The sequence below is a fragment of the Patiria miniata genome, unplaced genomic scaffold (assembly GCF_015706575.1).
Source record: "Patiria miniata isolate m_02_andy unplaced genomic scaffold, ASM1570657v1 HiC_scaffold_4, whole genome shotgun sequence".
Taxonomy (NCBI): domain Eukaryota; kingdom Metazoa; phylum Echinodermata; class Asteroidea; order Valvatida; family Asterinidae; genus Patiria; species Patiria miniata.
The window spans coordinates 10,608,978-10,629,512 of record NW_024037071.1 but is presented as its reverse complement, the minus strand read 5'-3'; the positions used below and the strand labels follow the sequence as shown (position 1 = coordinate 10,629,512).

The window sequence follows — 20,535 nt, the reverse complement described above, 5'->3', positions numbered from 1 at the left end:
CCAAATGTACATACTTTACAGAATATTTGACACCAATTAAACGTGAAGCCGGATATTGATCGTGACATCAATCTCCACCAATTCGTGGCGTATACAAACCGGTCCCCTTTGGCAGGCTCCCAAGAGGAAGATGTGTGTGTAAGGCGCACAAATCAGTATACGACTGTATGTTGAATGTACGTCGTCGGATGTGGAGCCCATTGCATAAGCTCTCTTTTAGTACAAGAATCGTTGAAATAATTTATGTACTTTTCAAGTTATGGAATTTTAAACACATCCACCGTTTTAAAGTTCTGTCCACGGATCACAAAAGAATGTGTGTGTTCTTTCAGCAAACAAAACAATTCACACACACATCCCTATGCGATTTGTTTTCGTTTTCCTGAAAGATAACTTGACTTCTTGTGATCTGTGGACAAAAGCTTAAAACGGTGGTTTTGTTTAAAATTCCGTAACTTTAAAAGTACATGAGTGATTCTTATACTACAAGAAAGCTTATGAATTGGGCTTTCATGTGCTAGATTTTGAAAATGCTACATGCAGAACTTCACTAAAACAATGGTCCCGACATTTGGGTTTCGTTTTTTGACTCACCCTGTATAAAGAATGGTCACATAAAGTACACGAAAATTACAGGTCTTGTCCCCTCGAATGAAACAGCTCGACGGTCGTATTGACTGGTGGCTGATGGTGCATTGTGCGCATGCTGTCGCGCAGACTGCTTTTGAAGCTACTTCTACCATCTTTAAAGCTACTTCCAGACCGCATCCTTTCCGCCTCCTGCAACCTCCTTTCAATGACGTAGATGATGTAAAACTTGGGCATGTACAGGCAGACCAGCGTGACGTAGGCATTGATGACCAGAGCGAGGCTGAGCGTGGCTATCTTCATGTGGATGTCGTCGGAGGTTTGGTAGACCGGCACGACGGCTAGACACAGTACCAGCGTGGAGTAGACGCTGACCGCGATGAACTTGGACTCGTTGTAGTTGTCTGGCACGTGACGGGCTCGCAAGGCGTAGTAGCAACATCCGATAATAATCAAGAGATTGTAGACGGCCGAGACGAGAAACCCCAGGCCGAATTTGCAGTAAAGGGTCAAGGAGACAATCGGGTGGCTATCGGCTGACTCGTTGTCATCGGAGAGGGAGCCTGAACCATCTAGGAAGGGGGTGTAGGTATAGATATCAACTCCCCCTGAGAAATCCTCCGGCAGAGCCGCTGACAGGCATGAGATAATGAGCTGCAAGTGAACAACAAAACATATACGATTTTCGTCAAAGATCTGAATTTTTTTGGACTGAACTTTCATTCTTAAAATGAACATGCGATATGTATCAAATGTGATATGCGTCAAGGGAATAATCTTAATAGTTCGTCACTGACACCACGAAGTACTAACACCCAAGCCCACTTCCATGTTACTTCGTGAAAACCGCTTAATGACAAATTTGAATTCACGAAGTAACACTCAAGTGTGCGCACGCACATCGGACACTGAATACGGACGTACTATTTGGGTAAAAAGAAAACGTTTTAAAACGTTCGACAGGAATGTTATTAATCCATAGTCTTGTAGGATTACAGAAAGTTTTAACTAAGCCTTCAAACTGGTGAAATAAAGTTGACTGTTACTTCGTGAAAACGAAAATCACTCGGTTCTGTAAAATACGCGCGCCTAGCGCGCACTCGAGCCCACGTGCGTGTTACTATGTGGTGTCGCTGACGAATTTTGGGTGAAGTTAAATGGATCGTTGTCTATTGTAGATAAGCTGAGATGAGATCGTCAGGATAACATTACGGCGATAAAGCTTATTCGATGAGTTGCTTGTAACGTGCTTCCTCAATCTATGAAAGGTACCACTATACAAAAATGAATACTTTTAACCCTTTATTATTTTTAATGAATTAATATATAGACCCCAAACCATAGAACCTTTTTTTTGGTCACAACATAAAGCAAGATTAAATGTAGATTAGACCGTACCCGCCGTGGTGTCAAACACATAGGTCAAAGGTTATGTTTTTATACATTTTAAAACAAAGACATTGCCGTATAGGAAATGAGATTTCAGAAATACATAACCGTAATATGAAAAGCGTAATTGCATGACATTGTATTTCATAGGTCAACACTACCCTTATAAAATGCTATATGCAGTGCATTGTACTTTATTTTCCCGCCAATTTCCATGTCTAAACAATGCGTGCCCTACATCGACAAAAGTGCTTTTTATTACAATAATTCTTTTTTGTTTTATAGAATCTACTCGATTTGTTCAAAAAGAGGGGAAAGTCACGAACTATTGTTTTGTTGTTGATATTCTTTTGTGTGAAGCGGTAACTGAATAATGTAGTGACATATGGATGGTTCGAATTTCATCTTTAGACTTGAATGCATTTCGCCAGCCATGTATTGAGCTTTTCGAATTCTATGCTCTATTTATAGTCTTTTAAATTTTTTTTTACAGGGCTTTGGTTAAAATATATTTGTATTCGGTCTTTTACTATTTTTGGTCGGTTTTAAACACTTGATGAGAAACCCGCATTTTTACTCCGATGACTCAACATCTGTCAGTCATAATCGCTTTAGTCGTAAAACTGAAAATAGAAATGCCAACTATATTATGGCCGGCCTTGGATAATGTAAAGGTTTGTTTTTTTATTGCTTTTTTAAAAATTCTGTGCGAATAATTCTGTTCCACGAAATGATTGATGGCCAATGCCAAAAAAGAAAATGAACAAACAAAAATAAGAACCGTTAGCAATAATCATCATGACGGCTTTTTCCTCAAAGATTGATGACAATGAACATTCTCCAGAATCTTTGAGAAAAACCGTATTCATTAATATATTGTAACGTGCTTCCTCAATCTATGAAAGGTACCACTATACAAAAATGAATACTTTTAACCCTTTATTATTTTTAATGAATTAATATATAGACCCCAAACCATAGAACCTTTTTTTTGGTCACAACATAAAGCAAGATTAAATGTAGATTAGACCGTACCCGCCGTGGTGTCAAACACATAGGTCAAAGGTTATGTTTTTATACATTTTAAAACAAAGACATTGCCGTATAGGAAATGAGATTTCAGAAATACATAACCGTAATATGAAAAGCGTAATTGCATGACATTGTATTTCATAGGTCAACACTACCCTTATAAAATGCTATATGCAGTGCATTGTACTTTATTTTCCCGCCAATTTCCATGTCTAAACAATGCGTGCCCTACATCGACAAAAGTGCTTTTTATTACAATAATTCTTTTTTGTTTTATAGAATCTACTCGATTTGTTCAAAAAGAGGGGAAAGTCACGAACTATTGTTTTGTTGTTGATATTCTTTTGTGTGAAGCGGTAACTGAATAATGTAGTGACATATGGATGGTTCGAATTTCATCTTTAGACTTGAATGCATTTCGCCAGCCATGTATTGAGCTTTTCGAATTCTATGCTCTATTTATAGTCTTTTAAATTTTTTTTTACAGGGCTTTGGTTAAAATATATTTGTATTCGGTCTTTTACTATTTTTGGTCGGTTTTAAACACTTGATGAGAAACCCGCATTTTTACTCCGATGACTCAACATCTGTCAGTCATAATCGCTTTAGTCGTAAAACTGAAAATAGAAATGCCAACTATATTATGGCCGGCCTTGGATAATGTAAAGGTTTGTTTTTTTATTGCTTTTTTAAAAATTCTGTGCGAATAATTCTGTTCCACGAAATGATTGATGGCCAATGCCAAAAAAGAAAATGAACAAACAAAAATAAGAACCGTTAGCAATAATCATCATGACGGCTTTTTCCTCAAAGATTGATGACAATGAACATTCTCCAGAATCTTTGAGAAAAACCGTATTCATTAATATATTTTGACTTCCCATTTTTCGTGGTATGATCCCGGTTTGTCCCACCGGGAAAATAAATATCATTCATGAATACGTAGGCATATAAAGCGATTGTAAACTAAACTACACTTCGGTTAGCCGGGAGCTGTATTTGAGAAAACCCACCCATATTTTAAATCCTAACGATTGCAAGGAATTTATGGTAATTTCTCTCTCCGTGAAAGTGACAGCATACTAGGCGCAATGATTTCAAATAATGCTCGATCCTAATATATAAAATCAAGTAGAATTTGTCATAATATTTTGGCAGTTTCGTTTTTTTATGTTTGCAAATGTTGTCCAGAATATTTTTTTGAATGTTTCAATTTGACGAGAACAAATAATACGCTTCTCCTTGATTAAGGTCTGCAATCCTTAAAAAAAAGAGTTATATTTTACTTTTCTGCCCTTTAAGAAGACTGGCTCCCGGTCCCTATGTATTATCGATCCTAATATGGTGCTTGAATTATTCTGTTTTGCGAAAACTGAATTTATTGCCCAGCCATAGATAATTCGAAATCTGTTTAGGAATTATTCAATACAGTAACGTGGGCCGTACGTTTCGGTCGATCTGTCATGCAAAAGTGCATGAACAAGTTTTGTATAGATAGAAAAAAATATTAATTTTAAAGAAAATCTCTACTTCGGCGTAAAATAATAATAATAAAAAAGCACGGACTGTACATCTGTAAAAACTAAATTTAATATGGGACACAGAAAAAAACCGAAACGTTTAATACAAAAAGAAACAAAACTCCCCATTAAAATGAAGAAAACCGCATAGATGAATATTTAAATATGCAGGCATTTCTGCATTTTGTATCGATCTAGCCTTCGTGGCTGGTTTTTTTTTTGCCATATGGCAATGCCAAGGGTAACATATGATATTGGCCAGGGAGTCGCGTAACACGGCATTATGCTCATGTTGATGAATATCCCTACGAAAGCCATACATTTCTTGCATTCTTAGTTTGTTCAATTTCCAGGGCTCACAGATCACCTGTAGCTTCACATTCCTACTGTAGCCAAGATTTCATCATCGTACCCCGATAAAAAAAATAAATAAAAAAAATATGTATATCATGGTCTTGAGGAGGCAAGATACTTCTGATAACGCCCGTTATGGGCATCCATGATTAAGTCTATTGTCAGCTTGTAATATTGTCAAAGATCTAGAAATTCAGGCTTAATGGGGCGTGGCTACGCATGTGTGGCCGGAGCCCTAATAGTGGCTTTACGGCCTCGAAATTACGGTTCTTTAAACACAGGATGAGTCACACACACAGAAAAAGGAAACCCAAATCTGTCTCTTATTTTTTAAAAAGAAGTTCTACATGTAGCGCTTTCCAGATCTAAGATATGAAAGCCCAATTAATAAGCTTTCTTCTAGTGAAAGAATCATTCAAATGTTAACACTAACACCTTTTTTTTTTACCTTTTCCAGGGATCACAATAAATGTAAGTGATATTTCAGCAAAACGAAAACTATTCACATAAAAAAACATATCAGAACACTCGCATAGCCATGATAACTGGCGCTTATCATAACATGCTTTATAATGTCAAGAGTTTATAGTCTTGCCCTGCCTTCTACTTGGCTACCCCGGAGACTTATAAGATTATTCTGATATCATTTCCAGGATATATAGCCTACGACTGGTTTCATTATTGCTGAAACATCAAGTACGTGCATTGTGATCCGTGGACAAGCTTAAAAACGGTGACTGTGTGGAACATTCCATTACTGGATAAGTACATGAGCGATTTGAATGATTCGTTCATTCAATGAAAGCTTATTAATTGGGCTTTCATATCCTAGATCTGTAGAGCGCTACTTGAAGAACCTCTTTAAAAATAAGGGGCACCATTTGGGTTTCCTTCCTTTTACTCACTCTGAAGTGGTTAAAGTACGGTATAGGAGTTCTTCATTTAATTATAATTATGTAACCCGTACTTCAATAATGAACCACCGCCTTTACGGGTTATTTGGATACGCGAGGTATATTCTCTGTGTCTCTACATTTGAAATAGACGGCATTAGTCTTCATTTGGGGAACTGGTTCGTCGCCACAGATCTTGAGTTAGCTCGCCCGGTGTCTTAATCGGAACGAGTCTCTTCAATATCTCAAATATCGGGCTCAGAACCACATGTGCTGACAGACATGTCAAGTCACGATGGCCGACTTAATAGCCACGCGTATTGACGGATCAGCTTGCGAGGTGCATTTTTAAAGAGCAACCCGTCTATGGCCTGTCAGGCAGGTCGTGTGACATTTCTTTCTTTACAAGGTGCAGTCACAGGTACACGGAGGACATGCCACGTGACTGTAGACACGCACGCGTAAGACATTTTACGTGATTAATGTGGTGACTTGCGTGATTTTGGGTAGTTTTACTAGGCTCTGTAAACTGTAATTTAGGTAGTCTGTTTGAGGCATGTCACTCCAGCTTCGCCCGACTCTGAACAAACGATCTGAACGTTGTATGCCGGAAAGAAATCGACCCAGTGCATTTTCGTCGACATGACAACGACGCATTTTATCGTTATGTAGACCTAAATAATGAGGTTTTTTTCCCGCTGATGTGTTGTACACGTTTTGAGACCAATGTTAGGCTTCTGAAGCTGCTCTGTCCTTACTGGAGTTTGTTTTTTCGTCATAAACAGGGAAGTTTGTTTTTAACCACATGAGTACAACATAATCCCTGCTTGCTCCTACTAGGCCATGGGCCAAAATCTGTAGCAGGTCTAGGAGTTGAGGTTCGTCTTAACTTTTTGGTGTCAACTTGCAATAAGGTCAGCTTCACTAATTCGATAGTGCTGAATCTGAATCTGGTTGTTCATATTGGCCCAAATTTCACATTAACGTTATGACGATTTTTTCCCCTCATTATTTTGCCCATTTTTTGTGAAAAATAGTATTTTTGCCGTAACTTCTCTGTTTTAAGTTCAAATGCTTTCAAATTTGACACAACAGATAAACTGGAAGTCGGCATGAATTATACATGTTTCAACGCGTGACACGGTGATTAAATTGTTTATTTTTGTAGAATCGATCCTTTCAAACATGATGAGATTTCGCCGTGGCGTTATAAGGATTTGTATTAAATTTACGTACCTCTGTCGTCCCTTTACAATACAAATCAATCACAAGTAAATCACAAGTCATTCAGTTTCAAGTAAATAAGTGACATACAATTTGTTTTCTCTATTTCTTTACCCAAAATACATGGGTTTTTTTGGGCGTTAAAACTGGGCTTCCGGAATCCAAATCGAAAAGGCATCGCGCAGTCTTGAAAAAAATATCGTTCGTTACTTGACGTGTAGGAGATAACGCGTGAGCGGATATGGGGCGCGCAGACTTCGAAGTACGCGCGCAGTACGCTCTGTTCCAGCCAGTCAGCGTCACTGTTTACACATTCCCCACGGCCAGGGGTTGATGGAGGAACGCACACGCGCCCATGGATGCGAGGCTTGTACGCAATGGCAGCGATGCATTGCGATCGCCCTCATTTGGTACAGTTACATTGGGGAAACAGTCCCCTTTATTTCTTATTTGTGCAAACGATGTGATGTTCACATTCTAAAATATCAATTAACATGTTCCAAACTACTTATAACCGAGAAACTAAGTTGCCACTAAAAAGTTAAGACGAAACTGCACGTTACAGGCTTTGGCCCACGGCCTTAAACAATTTAGGTTGCATCGTTTCACTCGGAGATTCCTTTTTTTGTATACGCCACGAGATGCAATTAACGCGTCACGCGTTGACAGGTTTTTACAGTGTTCCTATTTCCTATAATCAATTGAAATTGAATTTTACATAGGATTTTTGACCTCTTCTCTCGATCACAGTGAGAAAACAGACATTTGCTCGTAAAATGTGGATGAATGCCATTTACAGTTAATTTTCTTCATGTTCCATATTATAGTATGAACGGATAGATTACGTTTTCGGTGTCAGATGCATCGTCATAAACACGACATATTGCATTCTATACATTCATTAAAGTTGATTCTGTTAAAGAAGTAGATTAAGAAGCATCGCAACTGAAATTGCAGACCCATTCTGCTATAAATGACTGATAGATGATAAGAATGAACCGGTCCTCAAGGTTTTTTCCCCTTTATATTTTACTGGAAACATGGGTAAATAACCGCTGAAATATATAACCTGAACAATTTAGAGTGTTCGACAATGCATTATTTATCCAAATAGTGGATTCTGATAGCGTTTTCAAGAGGTTGAAACAAGAGTCCAATATTCAGCCATGATGCTGGTACCTATTTTATTGCTGTCGTTCGTATTTATTTAAGCTCTAGCAATATTACGCCTTTTATTTTAATAAGGGAATAAATGTGTTTGGCCGGTTTTAAAAAAAGTACGCTTAAAACCGGACAATGGCCCGAGCTGAAGGCGAGGGACATTATCCGCAACTAGGACCAAAGCCGGTTTTAAACATGCTTGTTTAAAACCTGCCAAGTGCATACCTATTCCCATTCATAAATATCGTTTCGGTCAAAAACATCAAAAGTAAAAAAGTACCAAATAATTAGTTCAACTATTTTACTTCGTGTTTTCTAAAAACCCTCCTCTGGCCATATCTATGGTATGTTCCTCGCGCGCGTAGTGCTAAAAATGTTCTATACGGAGATTGACGCTCGTGCGGCGCGTACTGCGTGATGTGGCGCAGAACGCAGCGGTGTTGTACCGCCGGTTTAAAACCACCCACGTGTAAAGCTCTAGACCAATCCAGTGCTTAAGAGTGACGTCATTTCAACTTAACCATTCATACTGCACAAGATGTACCATTGGAACGCATGGAACCGGAAGTAAAGTAAAGTGACGTGTTTAGCCAATGGGTGCTAGTAATATAATTGGTGGTGCGTGCGCGTGTATGACGAAGACAATTAAGAATCGGACAGGAATGGGTAAACTGTCTTCGGTATTTATGTACAGTTGAGTTATAGTATGACATGAAAGAATATCTTAATATCAAGAGACATATGGCACAGTTATCGCACGTACATGTATGTGTCCCAAAATTGGACGGTAAAAATGCGACAGTGCGACTACGAACTAGCCACATGCTGTTTCAGAAACGCTTTGACCGTCTCGTGCGACATTCAATTAAGTCTTTATCAGTGGAATGTGCAGAGTATTTTCCCGGGACGAATTTGCAATCACGCCACTGCGCATGCGCGATTGTTAATTGATGCGCAAACATAATAGGCCCGCCAAGCGCGTGGATGCGTAAGTGCATGGGACACAGTACATTCACCAGACAACTTGAGCACGCTATCACCATACTTTGACCGCTGATTAACTTTTGACAGCTGGACAGTGCCCTTGGATCGTGCCAACACCAAGACGAAATTTATCAAACCTGTAAGTTTTAATTAAAAGCATATCAAGGCAAGCCGAAAAAAACACCACACGAGTGGACGCGAGGGAATCACAGTAGCACTTTAATGAAAAATGCTGAAATTAATGCATCCTGACATTGTCAACCTCTTCATGGTTGTGAACAGTGGCGTATCTAGCGGAGGGAAAAGGAGCAACTCCCCTGGCAATATTTGGCCAATTTCTACAAAGGTAATGATAACACCGCCCCTAGATCTACGATATTAGGTATGAAACAAAATGTACATTGAAACAAAACAAAACGATTGCAGTCTGTTCCTGGAATATTCATCTCTGATGTGCGTCCCTGCTATTACAGTTCAGCTGCTTGCAAATGTGCCAGTTCGTAATACTGCTGTCTGTATACTTTCTGACTGTTCTCTATAAACAGTTCACTGCAACTGGCTGCTCTAAAATACTAGTGTAAACGACGTGTGCACAATTAATGAATTCATTTAAAATCTCAAGTAAGTTACTTCTATCGGTTTTTCAAATTGAGCTCGCAAATGTCCCAAAGTTAATTTGTCCCGGGTGATTAAAATTTCGGCCCAGGGCTCAGCGTCTCGTATGTTGTCAGTGTGCTCGCACACCATTCACAAACCATTCAATTTACTGTATATGAACGGTGTGCAGTTGCAATTTCCCATTAAGGCTGTTCGTTTTGTTAATGGAGCACTAATGGGCACTGAAGGCAATTTAGCATGGGAGATAACTCACAAGAAGGATATTGAAGCTGACCGTCCGAATAATGAAGTATCTGATAAAGGCCATTCGTCAGACAGCTAAAACGAGTAGAACTGGCACATAGGCAGCCATTGCAGGCCAATAGAATACGGTATATATTTTCACACCAAAAGGCTTCTTATAGGGCCTATACATATTATATTCTGAAAATTTGTCTTAATTTACAAAACAGGAACAATCATCGAACTGCCCACATACCCATACGAAGGTTGACGTAAACGCGGCAAAAACTGAGTTGTGTTGACATTTTCAGGAGCAAAATGAAACTATGGATGTGTTCGTAGTGCATGCAGCGTTAATTACTTGGTTTAAGGATGTTTTAGGCTTGTTCCTTTTCCCCCTTGTCTGTTGCGGGTTGCATGCCTTGTTCAGGGTTATTATCTCTTCTGATATAAACATTGCTTTTAGAGGTGTGCCTTTATTTCTTTTCGTTTACTTTCGCTGTTGCTGTAATAAAACCCATAATTACCACAACTGATTGGTCAGTGGCGGATCTAGGTGTGGAGTGCCGTGGCCTCGTAGTGTGGAGCACTGAATTCGTGGTCTGGAGATAATTCTGCAGGTTGTGGGTTCGAGTCTAGCCTCGGATTATGGTGCGGGTGCCCTTGGGCAAGACGCTTTGTCACTCATTGCTTCTCTCCACCCATGAGTGAATGGGTATATCGTTTACATGTGAGGGCTGAGATGGTTATTGTGGTAGGTTTTAGCTGCCTTGCGCCGAAATGGCAGCATCGAGCTGTATATTCCCCAGGGAGCTGAGATGGTCTTCGGAATGTTTTATTGGCCCAATGAGCAGGGTAATAATGATGTAGCGCCTTGAGCACCAGTACTTGTGCATACGTGCGCTTTACACATACGCATTATCTTTATCATCTAAAGGGGGACCCCGTTCAGCCGCTGACTTCTGATTTGATAAAAAATGGGGCCCAAAAATAATGAATGGAATGCAGGAAAAAGCACCGTGAGCTCAAAGTTTTTCGGGGCATGCCCACGGACCCCCTTCGACACACCTTCACCGACCCCTCCCCTTTATAACAACACCTCACCTGTTTCCAGAGAGCTATTTCCGCCCCTGTTGGTAAGTAAACTAAATGAATTGATTTAGAGAGATATTTTGTACACAGTTCTTTGACACCATTGGACCGGTCAAAAGCAAGTTTGCTTTTTCAAGCTGGATCGGATATGAGTTACATTTTGGCTTCAACTTCATAAAAGTGTACACTTTTGTCAATTACTTGAAGCAAAACAAACCGGCATCAGACGAGGCAAATTGGAAGTTTGCTAAAGTATTGTATGCAGTGTATCAAACTGAGGCTAATACAAGTACACAGGTTTTGGGGCTTTAGACCAGTTGATTAGCCCAATGCTCTAGAAAACTTTGTCCGAACCCACGATATTGATCTTAAGGTTTCTTTGACTGGTTGGTTTTTCATGTGTGGTATACACTGCTTTTTAATCTTGATGAATCACTCAGCTTGACTTGTCAATACCATGCAGAATTTAGTGTCGGAGAAAATGTGAACTGTCCCTGTTTTCTTCTAGAGTGCAAGACTTGATAATAAAGGGTATATTACTTAAAATATATCTGGCGGCTTGAGAGTAATTCCGTTGGGATGGATCACAAAATAGTACTTTTATTTTATAAAAATGTAACAATATGGTCATCTCCCGTCCTAATACACCCTCCTGAGTTATTCCACCCTTTGCTATTTGTAAAAGCCTCTTTGGACGGTTACCGCTCGATAGTCAGAAGTTTCGATAGTCCGAAGGTTCGTTAGTCCGCAGGTTCGATATGTGTTCATTAGTCCGAAAATATAGTAAGGTCAAATAATCCAAAGGTTCGATAATCCAAATAGACAAAAAAGTTCGATAGTCCGAATTGACAATCAGGTTTAACAGTCCGAATTGACAGCGTTTGACATTATTGTCGATTCGGACTATTGAACCTAGTGTGCTTTCGGATTAATGAACACTCGGACAATTGAACCGTGTTTTCATTTCGGACTATTGAAACTTCGGACTTATTAACCTTATTCTAAATCCGGACTACCGAACATTCGGACAAATGAACCTTCGGATTATCGAACTTTCTGACTATAACTAATCTTCGGACTATCGCATCCAAGGCTCGGATGAACGAACCTTATTTCATTTTCAGACTAATGAACCCCTTCGGATCAATAAACCTTTGGACATTTGAGTCTTCGGACCTCCTTTTAACACTTACCTGAAGGCCGACCATAATCGATACCATGATAATCTGCTCCTTGGGACTGATAAACCGAGGGCGCTGTGTTGATCTCTTCCCTGCTCGAAAGATCCTGAAGATCCGACTGCATTTCAGCAGAGTCGGCGCGAACGTTAGAGTCAAGCACACGGAGATAACAGTCTGGGCCACAGAGCAAGAGGGATTGCTAGGCCTGATTACCAATGGGAAGATGGTCATATAGGCGAGAACCAGACCGGCTAGATTGACGTAACTCAGCTCCCGGCTGCTGGCTTTGATGCGGGGATGACGCGAGTTGGCCAGCATCCCGACCACCGTCAAGATGGTAAGGATGATCCCAACTCCGGAGAGTAAGATGACGACAAGGATCACGGGTTCGTTGGTGCTGACAGGAATCTCCGGGTAATCATCACAGCGGGTGTAGTTAACGTCCGGCCAGAAGCGCTTGGGGCACTTCTCGCACTGTGTGCCGTTCACTACGATAGCGTCCAAGGGGCATCGGTGGCAACCCCAACAGCAGGCTTCGGATAGCGGCACCGGCACGTAGCCGGGACCACACTTTTCTCGGCAGATCGATTCCGGTATCACGGTCTGGCCGCCGGCCCAGTAGATTCGTGATTCGTTTATCGTCAACCGTACAGTGGCTTTCATGGCGTCCCACTTTCCAACGGGTACCATTCGATATTCTCCATCGATCGGTTGCAGATTCTTAATCTCGTATTTGCCTGGCGGGTCGCCCTTGTCTTCGAACAAAAACCGCCCGCCGTGCTCCTGAAAGTTCACGGCGTTCAGGTGATCCAAGTAAACAGTCCCGTTAAACCGAGGTCTGCAATCGACAGTTATCGTCCCGGAGCAAGAATCTTTTAGTACGGAGTCCAGAGCATAGGCTAAGGCGTACACAGCATCCAGGACTGCAGCAATAGCCTTGTTGCTGAACCCTGCCTCGTGATGTGCTAGGATACAAACCGTCTGCTCTTTGTCATCCGATACGCCAGAGCAGTTGGTCGTACTGAGAAGATACTCCCAATAAGTGTTAAACCAAGGATTCTGACGGTTATTATTAGGTGTCAGTGTCCTGAAGTGTGTCTCAAATATCGGCACGCTGTTGCTCTCCATGTCGATAAATAATCCACCCACAGCAATATCTTCGTTATTAAAATCAGCCAATCGGTGACCCCAGGCATCGCTGGCGATCCAGGTCATGTTACTCGGCAAACCCGACCTTTTCGCCTCGCTCAGAACAGCGTTGGCTACTTGAAATACCGCGAACATCACCGTGACTTTCGATTTGGTGTTCTGCTTGAGCCTTTGCACGACATCGGAGACCTCCCTTTCGCTGGGCGAGGCACGGATAGAAACAGATAACCAGACACAGATACCGTACTCCTCTGCCTTTTGTTGCAGGAGTCTCGCTCCGTTGATGCCGTACTCGTCGGTGGAATACAAAATACTGATGTAGTTCCATTGGAAATGGTCCAGTATGTCGACGATGGCGTCCACTTGGAATCGATCTGGGGCCACCGAGCGGAGGAAGAAGGGGAACTTGACTTTATCGCTTAGCTCATCGCTAGTGGCCGCGTAGGATATCATCGGAATCTGGAAGAGATCAGCCACCGAGGCGGCGGTGAGACTCATAGAGCTCCTCCCGGGCCCAACGATGCCAATAACCCCGCCACTTTGATCAGTATCCTTGGAGGGACAGAGATGGTCGTATAATGGAGTACCCTGACCGTGGATAAGAGACATGGCCGTCCACAGGGCTAAATCTTCCGACAGACAATCGTCCCTGATATCGAATCCCAGCGTGACATTCGGCAAGATGTCAGTCCGGTTATTAATTTCATCCACGGCAAAGACCATGCTCTCTACAACGTACATGATGAACGAGTACAACTTTGGACTGCAGCGATCTCCCTCAGGGGCGCGGGAGTCCAGGTGAACGGAGAACATCCCGCCGAGATTGTAGTCACCATGCCGGGCGTAGTTCACGCACGACAGGGCCGGCACCGCTAGTGCTCTTCGATCCGCTAAAATCGTGACCAGCGTCACTAAAACTGAGTCAAGTATCAAATACATGGCAATGGCACGAGAAATTAACGTTGGCAATATTCTCCCCTGAATTCGCTGCGTCTCCGTCCAGACTTCAGCATTGTAGTTCGCTCCAGCCTATTAAGGAGGAAATGCGACCGGACGACATGGTGAAAGGCGAGCGGATTTCATCATAATGGTGCGAGGTTAAAGCTGAATGTGTTTAAACCTGGCGTGTTGACGCGCTAATGTTTTCATCCAGCGAGAGAGACGGCAGCAGTCAGTGATAATCGTATTTGGTAGGTGACTGCGAGATGGACTCGGCGATTTTGCCGGTAGGGGTTGACACACAGAAGCGAGGTTGGTGACGGCGAAACTACACACGCGGGAACGCCTGGAACGCACGAAGTCAGCTCAGAGGCAACGGGTGTGACAAATAATTTGATCAGGAAAACTAAAACTTGGAGGTGAAGACCTGGGATATTAAATGTCTTTACACAGGTGAGATTTGCAAATAAGTGAGATGAATTCATTGCTTGCCGACGGTACTTCATTTCTACTTTCAATATACCTAAGTCAACATGTTCTGAATTGACTGTATTTATTTAAAATCCCTGCATATATTGCCGCCCTGAGGGGTGCACCCTATTATGGTCCCGCATGGCTAGCCAGGAAAGTTCAGACTTCGGGTGAACGGTTACGAATTGTAAGAACGGATTTTAAATTTCGTTGTAGAGTTACCTTAAAGTCATCCATCATAGGATGCTTCGCGTGTTAGGTATCAAATTAGCTAACTGCTTTTATACTAGGTAATGTTTTGGATCGAGCTGATGAGGGTTTTTAAGTTACAACAGAAAGGAAAAATATTTCATGTGTACATTCTCTGCATTAGCTGGCATTGAATTGGATTAGATTGGACTGGATTAGATTGGAATGGTTTAGATTGGATTGGATGGGATTGAATTGGATTGAAATCGATGGTTTGATTGGACATGATTGGATAAGATTAGCTTTGATTTGATTTGATTTGATTGGAAATGGTTAAATTAAAGTAGAATGGATGCAATGGATTGGGTTAGCTTAGATTGGATTGGATTAGTTTGGATTGGATTGATAAGCTTGGATTGGATTGGATTGGATTGCATGGGATTCAATTGGATTTGATGGGATTAAATATTAAAATTGATTTGATGTGATTAGATTAGATTAAATTGGATGCGATGGATTGGATTGGATGGATTTGATTTGATTTGATTTGATTTGATTTGATTTGATTTGACTTGATTTGATTTGATTCGATTCGATTTGATTTGATTGGATGGGATTGGAATGGATCGGATGGAATTGGATTCGTTAAAAACAATCGGTGTGTGTGCATGTATCCATACCGTGCACAGGGTTGAGATGTTCTCATTATACTGGACTATTCGTGTATGTGCTTGTTCGCTTTTCTTCAAGAGCCAAACCCGACGCACACCTTCCCCATTTTACCGGTTTACGGATCACCCCATCACCGGTACGGTTTTTTTCACAGTTGTGGTTAGACCGTAACGTTACCCGCACACATGCCCGGTTCCGCCCTATGGGTGCACGCCTGTAAATAGACCAAAAATCCGTCCGCCGAGCTCATAAATAAAAGTTATACCCTCAAAATATTCTATATTAGAGAGTTCTGAGAACCATGGAATTGGGGAATTGAAGACATGTGGCACTGAACCTCTGGCCTGGACTTGGAGCTTCCAATTCTGAGCATTTTGGATGCAATCTGGCCCGAAAGTGGCGCTATTTAGCCATGTTGTGGAGGGATTCTTTTTCAAAATGGCTACTTTTCCAGTTCGGGAAACATCATTCGTTTTAGGGGTGTTCTTATTTGGGTGAGAATATCTCAAAAAGTCAATGGTCAACCCACCCAAAATTGAAAAGAAAATGAAAGATGACATGTTGATCATCATTTTTCTGTGCAGCTTGAATACCTGTGAGAGTTCTGAGTATTTTTAAATGAATTTTGAAGTATGGACATTTAGCACTAGTGTCTATGGGAATTTATTTGCAGGCGCGCACCCTATAGATCCTGAGTGGTGGCGGCCATGTTGTTATGACGGGGGATTTCAACGTGTGCTTTTTATTGCTGTAAGTACAAAATAAGCTTAAATTGAGTTAAAATAAATATGAAAACAAACATTTTACACTCTGTATCTTTGATTTTTCAGGTTTTTATTCAAAACACACTGTGGAAGTTAGCATTTACATGTAAGTGAACCGTTAAAAAAATGTAAACAATGAGTCATTCACCCCAGTCTGTGCATGTTCTTATTTTGTTTCCATTTCGGGGTATTTTAATTGGTTATTATTGAAATCGAACACAGAGAAGGCACAGTTCTTTCTTTATTCAGACAAAAATAAGTGAATAATATTGTTTGTACTTGTTTGAGCTTGTACAAATCAAATTTTGACTTGTAATAAAATGGATGGTGAAGGGTGGACATTCACATCCAAGGTAAAAAACTTTTAGCCAATGGATTTCTGGGCTCCTGAAAAACACTGAGACAAAATGGCCGACATGGAGTCGTGGTGCGCCAGAATTAAATGGGCGATTGCAAAAAAGAGCAGATTTCAGCCTTCAAAAGGATGCCGGCTTTGGCGGGGATGCATAAAAAAATCCTATGGCATCATTTCAATGAAAATGCCAGGCTCGAACAAACGCACTCTGAAGTCTGTGCACAGGGCGGCTTACATGGCACACACCGGAAATGTAAATTTGCCACGGGAGTGGGATGTAAGTCACCTGTGCCAGAATTCATTGTGCGTTTGTTTCGAGCATTTGTCCCTTGAACCTAGGGCTGTAAATAATAGCAGAAAAGTCTGCAAACGACTCAAGCAGTGCCAAGGGCACGATGGGTACCGGGAGTGCCTGCTTTAAGGTATCGTAATGAACAATAAATTTGTCAGTTACATTCCAAAAACATAATTTAAAAACGTTTGCAGTAATTGTGTTCAGATTGGATGATGTGGCAGACATTTTTCAAACCATCGTCTGGCTTAGGATCCAGTTGGCCGCGTTTATACAGTGGCCGTGTGGCATAATACAGCTGGAATCTTTGAGAACGCAATTGTGCTCTGCGTGTTTTGTACTCCTGACCTTTAGCACGTTTAACATACTGTTTTTGTTTCTTATCCATTTCAGCAAGGGCTTTTGCAGCTGGGGAGCCTGCAGTTACTGGGCAACCAGCAGCTGCGCACTTTTTGACTATTGAATTGGCGTGTCTGTTATTCACCAAGTGCACTGCGCTATGGTCTCGACAAGAACCATTTCTTGAGAAGGTTAGTGTGGCCTTAGGGTTGGTTACTGCAAAGGCATGGTTCATTGATTCTGCTTTTTGAGTACTGGTGCCATATTTAGTTTTTTCAAGGGCTTCTTGGCCAAGTCGTTTGCCTAGGAGTTTGATGAGAGTCTGTTCATCACAAGTTGCTAATTTCAGTTTGCCACGGGCATCGACTGGCAGGTATGGAAACCGATATTTACCACCCATACAAATTTGGGACCACTTTTTGCAGAGGCCGTGATTCCCCATGTAACATTGAACAATGGCACTTGCTGCATTTCTAGCCATGGTCGTCATTTGGGAAGAGTTCCCACCGCTTTTTTTCAGTATAGCAGCAGCCTCGGCCTGTGCCCTATGGCTGACGTCATCGGCAAATCGATCTTGAATGTTTTTCTTTGCTCTTTTATTTTTGCCTGGAAACATCTCTTTACTGAATTTTGCACGACTTATGGCCGCACAGAGTGATCGGTTTAAATGAGGCGGATCTAACGAATGTTCAGTTTCCATACCTGCCACCTTACTTTGCATATATGATCTCATACCCCGTGCCAGACAACCGTCGGCATCTGTTGTCACCCTATTTACAAACAAAGGTTCTTTACAGTTTAAAAGTTTTTGGGCGCACTGAATGCCCCCGTTGCGCTCATCTCCCATATTGAAGTTCGGTGGACGAGTGGCCGTGCATTTCCCTGCGTGCTTGTGATCCCTCGCTCCGTCAATGTCACATTTTTTGCAAAGTTTGTTCTCCTGGTGGTACATGACAACATACTTGCTGGTTGTCACATTTTCAACGACAACATCTCTTGTCTGGGTGGCTGCGACGAAGGGTGTTTTCTTGCGACAGTTTCGAAGGGGATTATTATATTGTCTGTCAGTTTCCACTGCAATTGCGCTGTGTCTCTCGTAACCCTGCAGTTCATGAATGTCTTTCACGATTTTTCTCTTGTTGCACATGTCCGTTTCATTTTCTGTGGTGATAATTTCACCACATTTGTTTGATGTACTTTGCAGGCTACTTATCGAGGGAACAGTTGTGTCCATTGCAGACAACAGCCGCCTAGCCCCAGCAGCTGCAATGCCGGTGTTGTAAAGACCAACCTGGAACGCCATGTTGGGAGTGGCAGTCCGTCGTCCTCTCCCCGTCTGTGGAATTTCGGTGAACAGTTTTGTCTTGTCAGTGCAGAACCCACACTTTTGGCAGGACAGTACCTCGGACACAGCCAAACCTCGTCGCTCCTCAGCATCTGGCATCAATGTGGGCCGGCCGCTGCAATCAGGATGTGTGCGTTGGTGATCTAGGATAGCCTGCGCTCCCAAGTCGACTGCAGAATTGATGTCGACGAACCGGTAGGCTGCTCGCTTCCCTCCATCTGACTGATCAGCTGGGCTCTGGTGCTGGAGTTCTCTTCTACAGAGGGGCTGTGGTACTGCTTCCTTCTTGAGTTGGAGTTTGTCAAGGGGAGTAGTTTCAGCAGCGTTTGGTCGAAGCAGCATGACTTTCCTTGTCGGCACTGCATTGGGCGTGGTACAGATGAACCCCCGCTCATCTCTTTCAACAGCAAGTTGCATCTGCTGTTGTGTTGGCCTTGTGTACACTGTTGGTGAGTTCATCTGAAAATGACTGATTGGGGATTTACACTTTGCAGGGAATAGTTTATGGCCATTCTGGAACCAGCTTTTCTTCCTTTTGTACACTGCTCGTCCCAATCGACCCATACTGAAACTGCTGCAGAAATAGCTGGTTTTGCAAAATTGAGATTGTTTTTCCCCTGTGTGAGCATGTGACAGAATGCATGTGGTCACACTAACTCTCAATGCCAGAGTGATGACTATACAGCACAAGTTTGGTTAATAATTCAGAAGCCAGTCTGTACAGAGAGTTTATTTCTGTTGTTATTTTATGGGGGGGGGGGGGGGGGTGGGGGGGATGGAAGATAGGTGTTTTACAATGGAATCTTTGGAGACAGTAATTAGCCCAGCTAGTACTAAAGAGGCTGGGCTGTGATGGGGACAGGGCCAGGGAGTCATAAATAGGGTCATATAATAAATCTTCAGCATGTACTTTCAGAGAATAAAAGGCAGCCACAGCCAGGGATTAGTGCACAACATCAAGGCCCATTGTGTACAGTTTTTGATCTTCCAAGGGTGTTCATTGCTTGCAGTAATTTAAGAAATGACCAAAATACTACTGTTGTAATGTTGCTTATGTTACATGCCACCATTAAAATACAGGGCACCCTGTACATTTGCATATACAAAATGTTAAAGCTGTGCTGAAATTAATTTATCCCCCCCCTTCTTTTCACCCTTGATCCGCCCCTAAAGTGGTTATGGCCACCACAAAGTGACCCCAGATGAACCAAGAAAATAGTTCACACACATTGCAAATGTAAAAGAAAGGAATATGTGGCAAAATTTGAAGTGAGAAGGAAAGAAAAAACAACTTCCATGTGCATATTGCATGCACACAAGCTGTATTTTCCTATTCAAAACAGTAGAAAACACCATAGCCACACCCTACACATTAGCCCCTATGGTTTCTCCGAGGGGCAATATTTTTCATTTTTTTTTTCAAAATAATGACTTTGAAGATATTCTACTTCTCCTGAATGTGGTTTTGGGTTAAAATTTGAGAGTTGCCTGCTATTAAAGGGTGCACGCCTGTAAATAGACCAAAAATCCGTCCGCCGAGCTCATAAATAAAAGTTATACCCTCAAAATATTCTATATTAGAGAGTTCTGAGAACCATGGAATTGGGGAATTGAAGACATGTGGCACTGAACCTCTGGCCTGGACTTGGAGCTTCCAATTCTGAGCATTTTGGATGCAATCTGGCCCGAAAGTGGCGCTATTTAGCCATGTTGTGGAGGGATTCTTTTTCAAAATGGCTACTTTTCCAGTTCGGGAAACATC

General features: G+C 41.8%; 1 protein-coding gene across 1 annotated transcript; it reads right to left on the bottom strand.

Moving 5' to 3' along the window:
- Positions 1 to 555: 555 nt before the first annotated feature.
- LOC119739620 (metabotropic glutamate receptor 4-like) lies at positions 556 to 14,587 on the bottom strand. The gene is made up of 2 exons (XM_038214608.1): positions 12,271 to 14,587; positions 556 to 1,242 (listed from the first exon to the last, which is right to left on the bottom strand). The coding sequence occupies exons 1-2, from the start codon at positions 14,344 to 14,346 to the stop codon at positions 631 to 633; spliced, it is 2,688 nt and encodes an 895-aa protein (XP_038070536.1). The 5' UTR covers positions 14,347 to 14,587; the 3' UTR covers positions 556 to 630.
- Between the last annotated feature and the right edge of the window lie 5,948 nt (positions 14,588 to 20,535).

Excerpts from the sequence above, each read along its gene's own strand:
- LOC119739620 (XM_038214608.1), bottom strand. The coding sequence starts at position 14,346 with ATGTATTTGATACTTGACTCAGTTTTAGTGACGCTGGTCACGATTTTA. Across the intron at positions 1,243-12,270 it reads CGATTATGGTCGGCCTTCAG|CTCATTATCTCATGCCTGTC; the intron begins GTAAGTGTTAAA and ends GTTCACTTGCAG.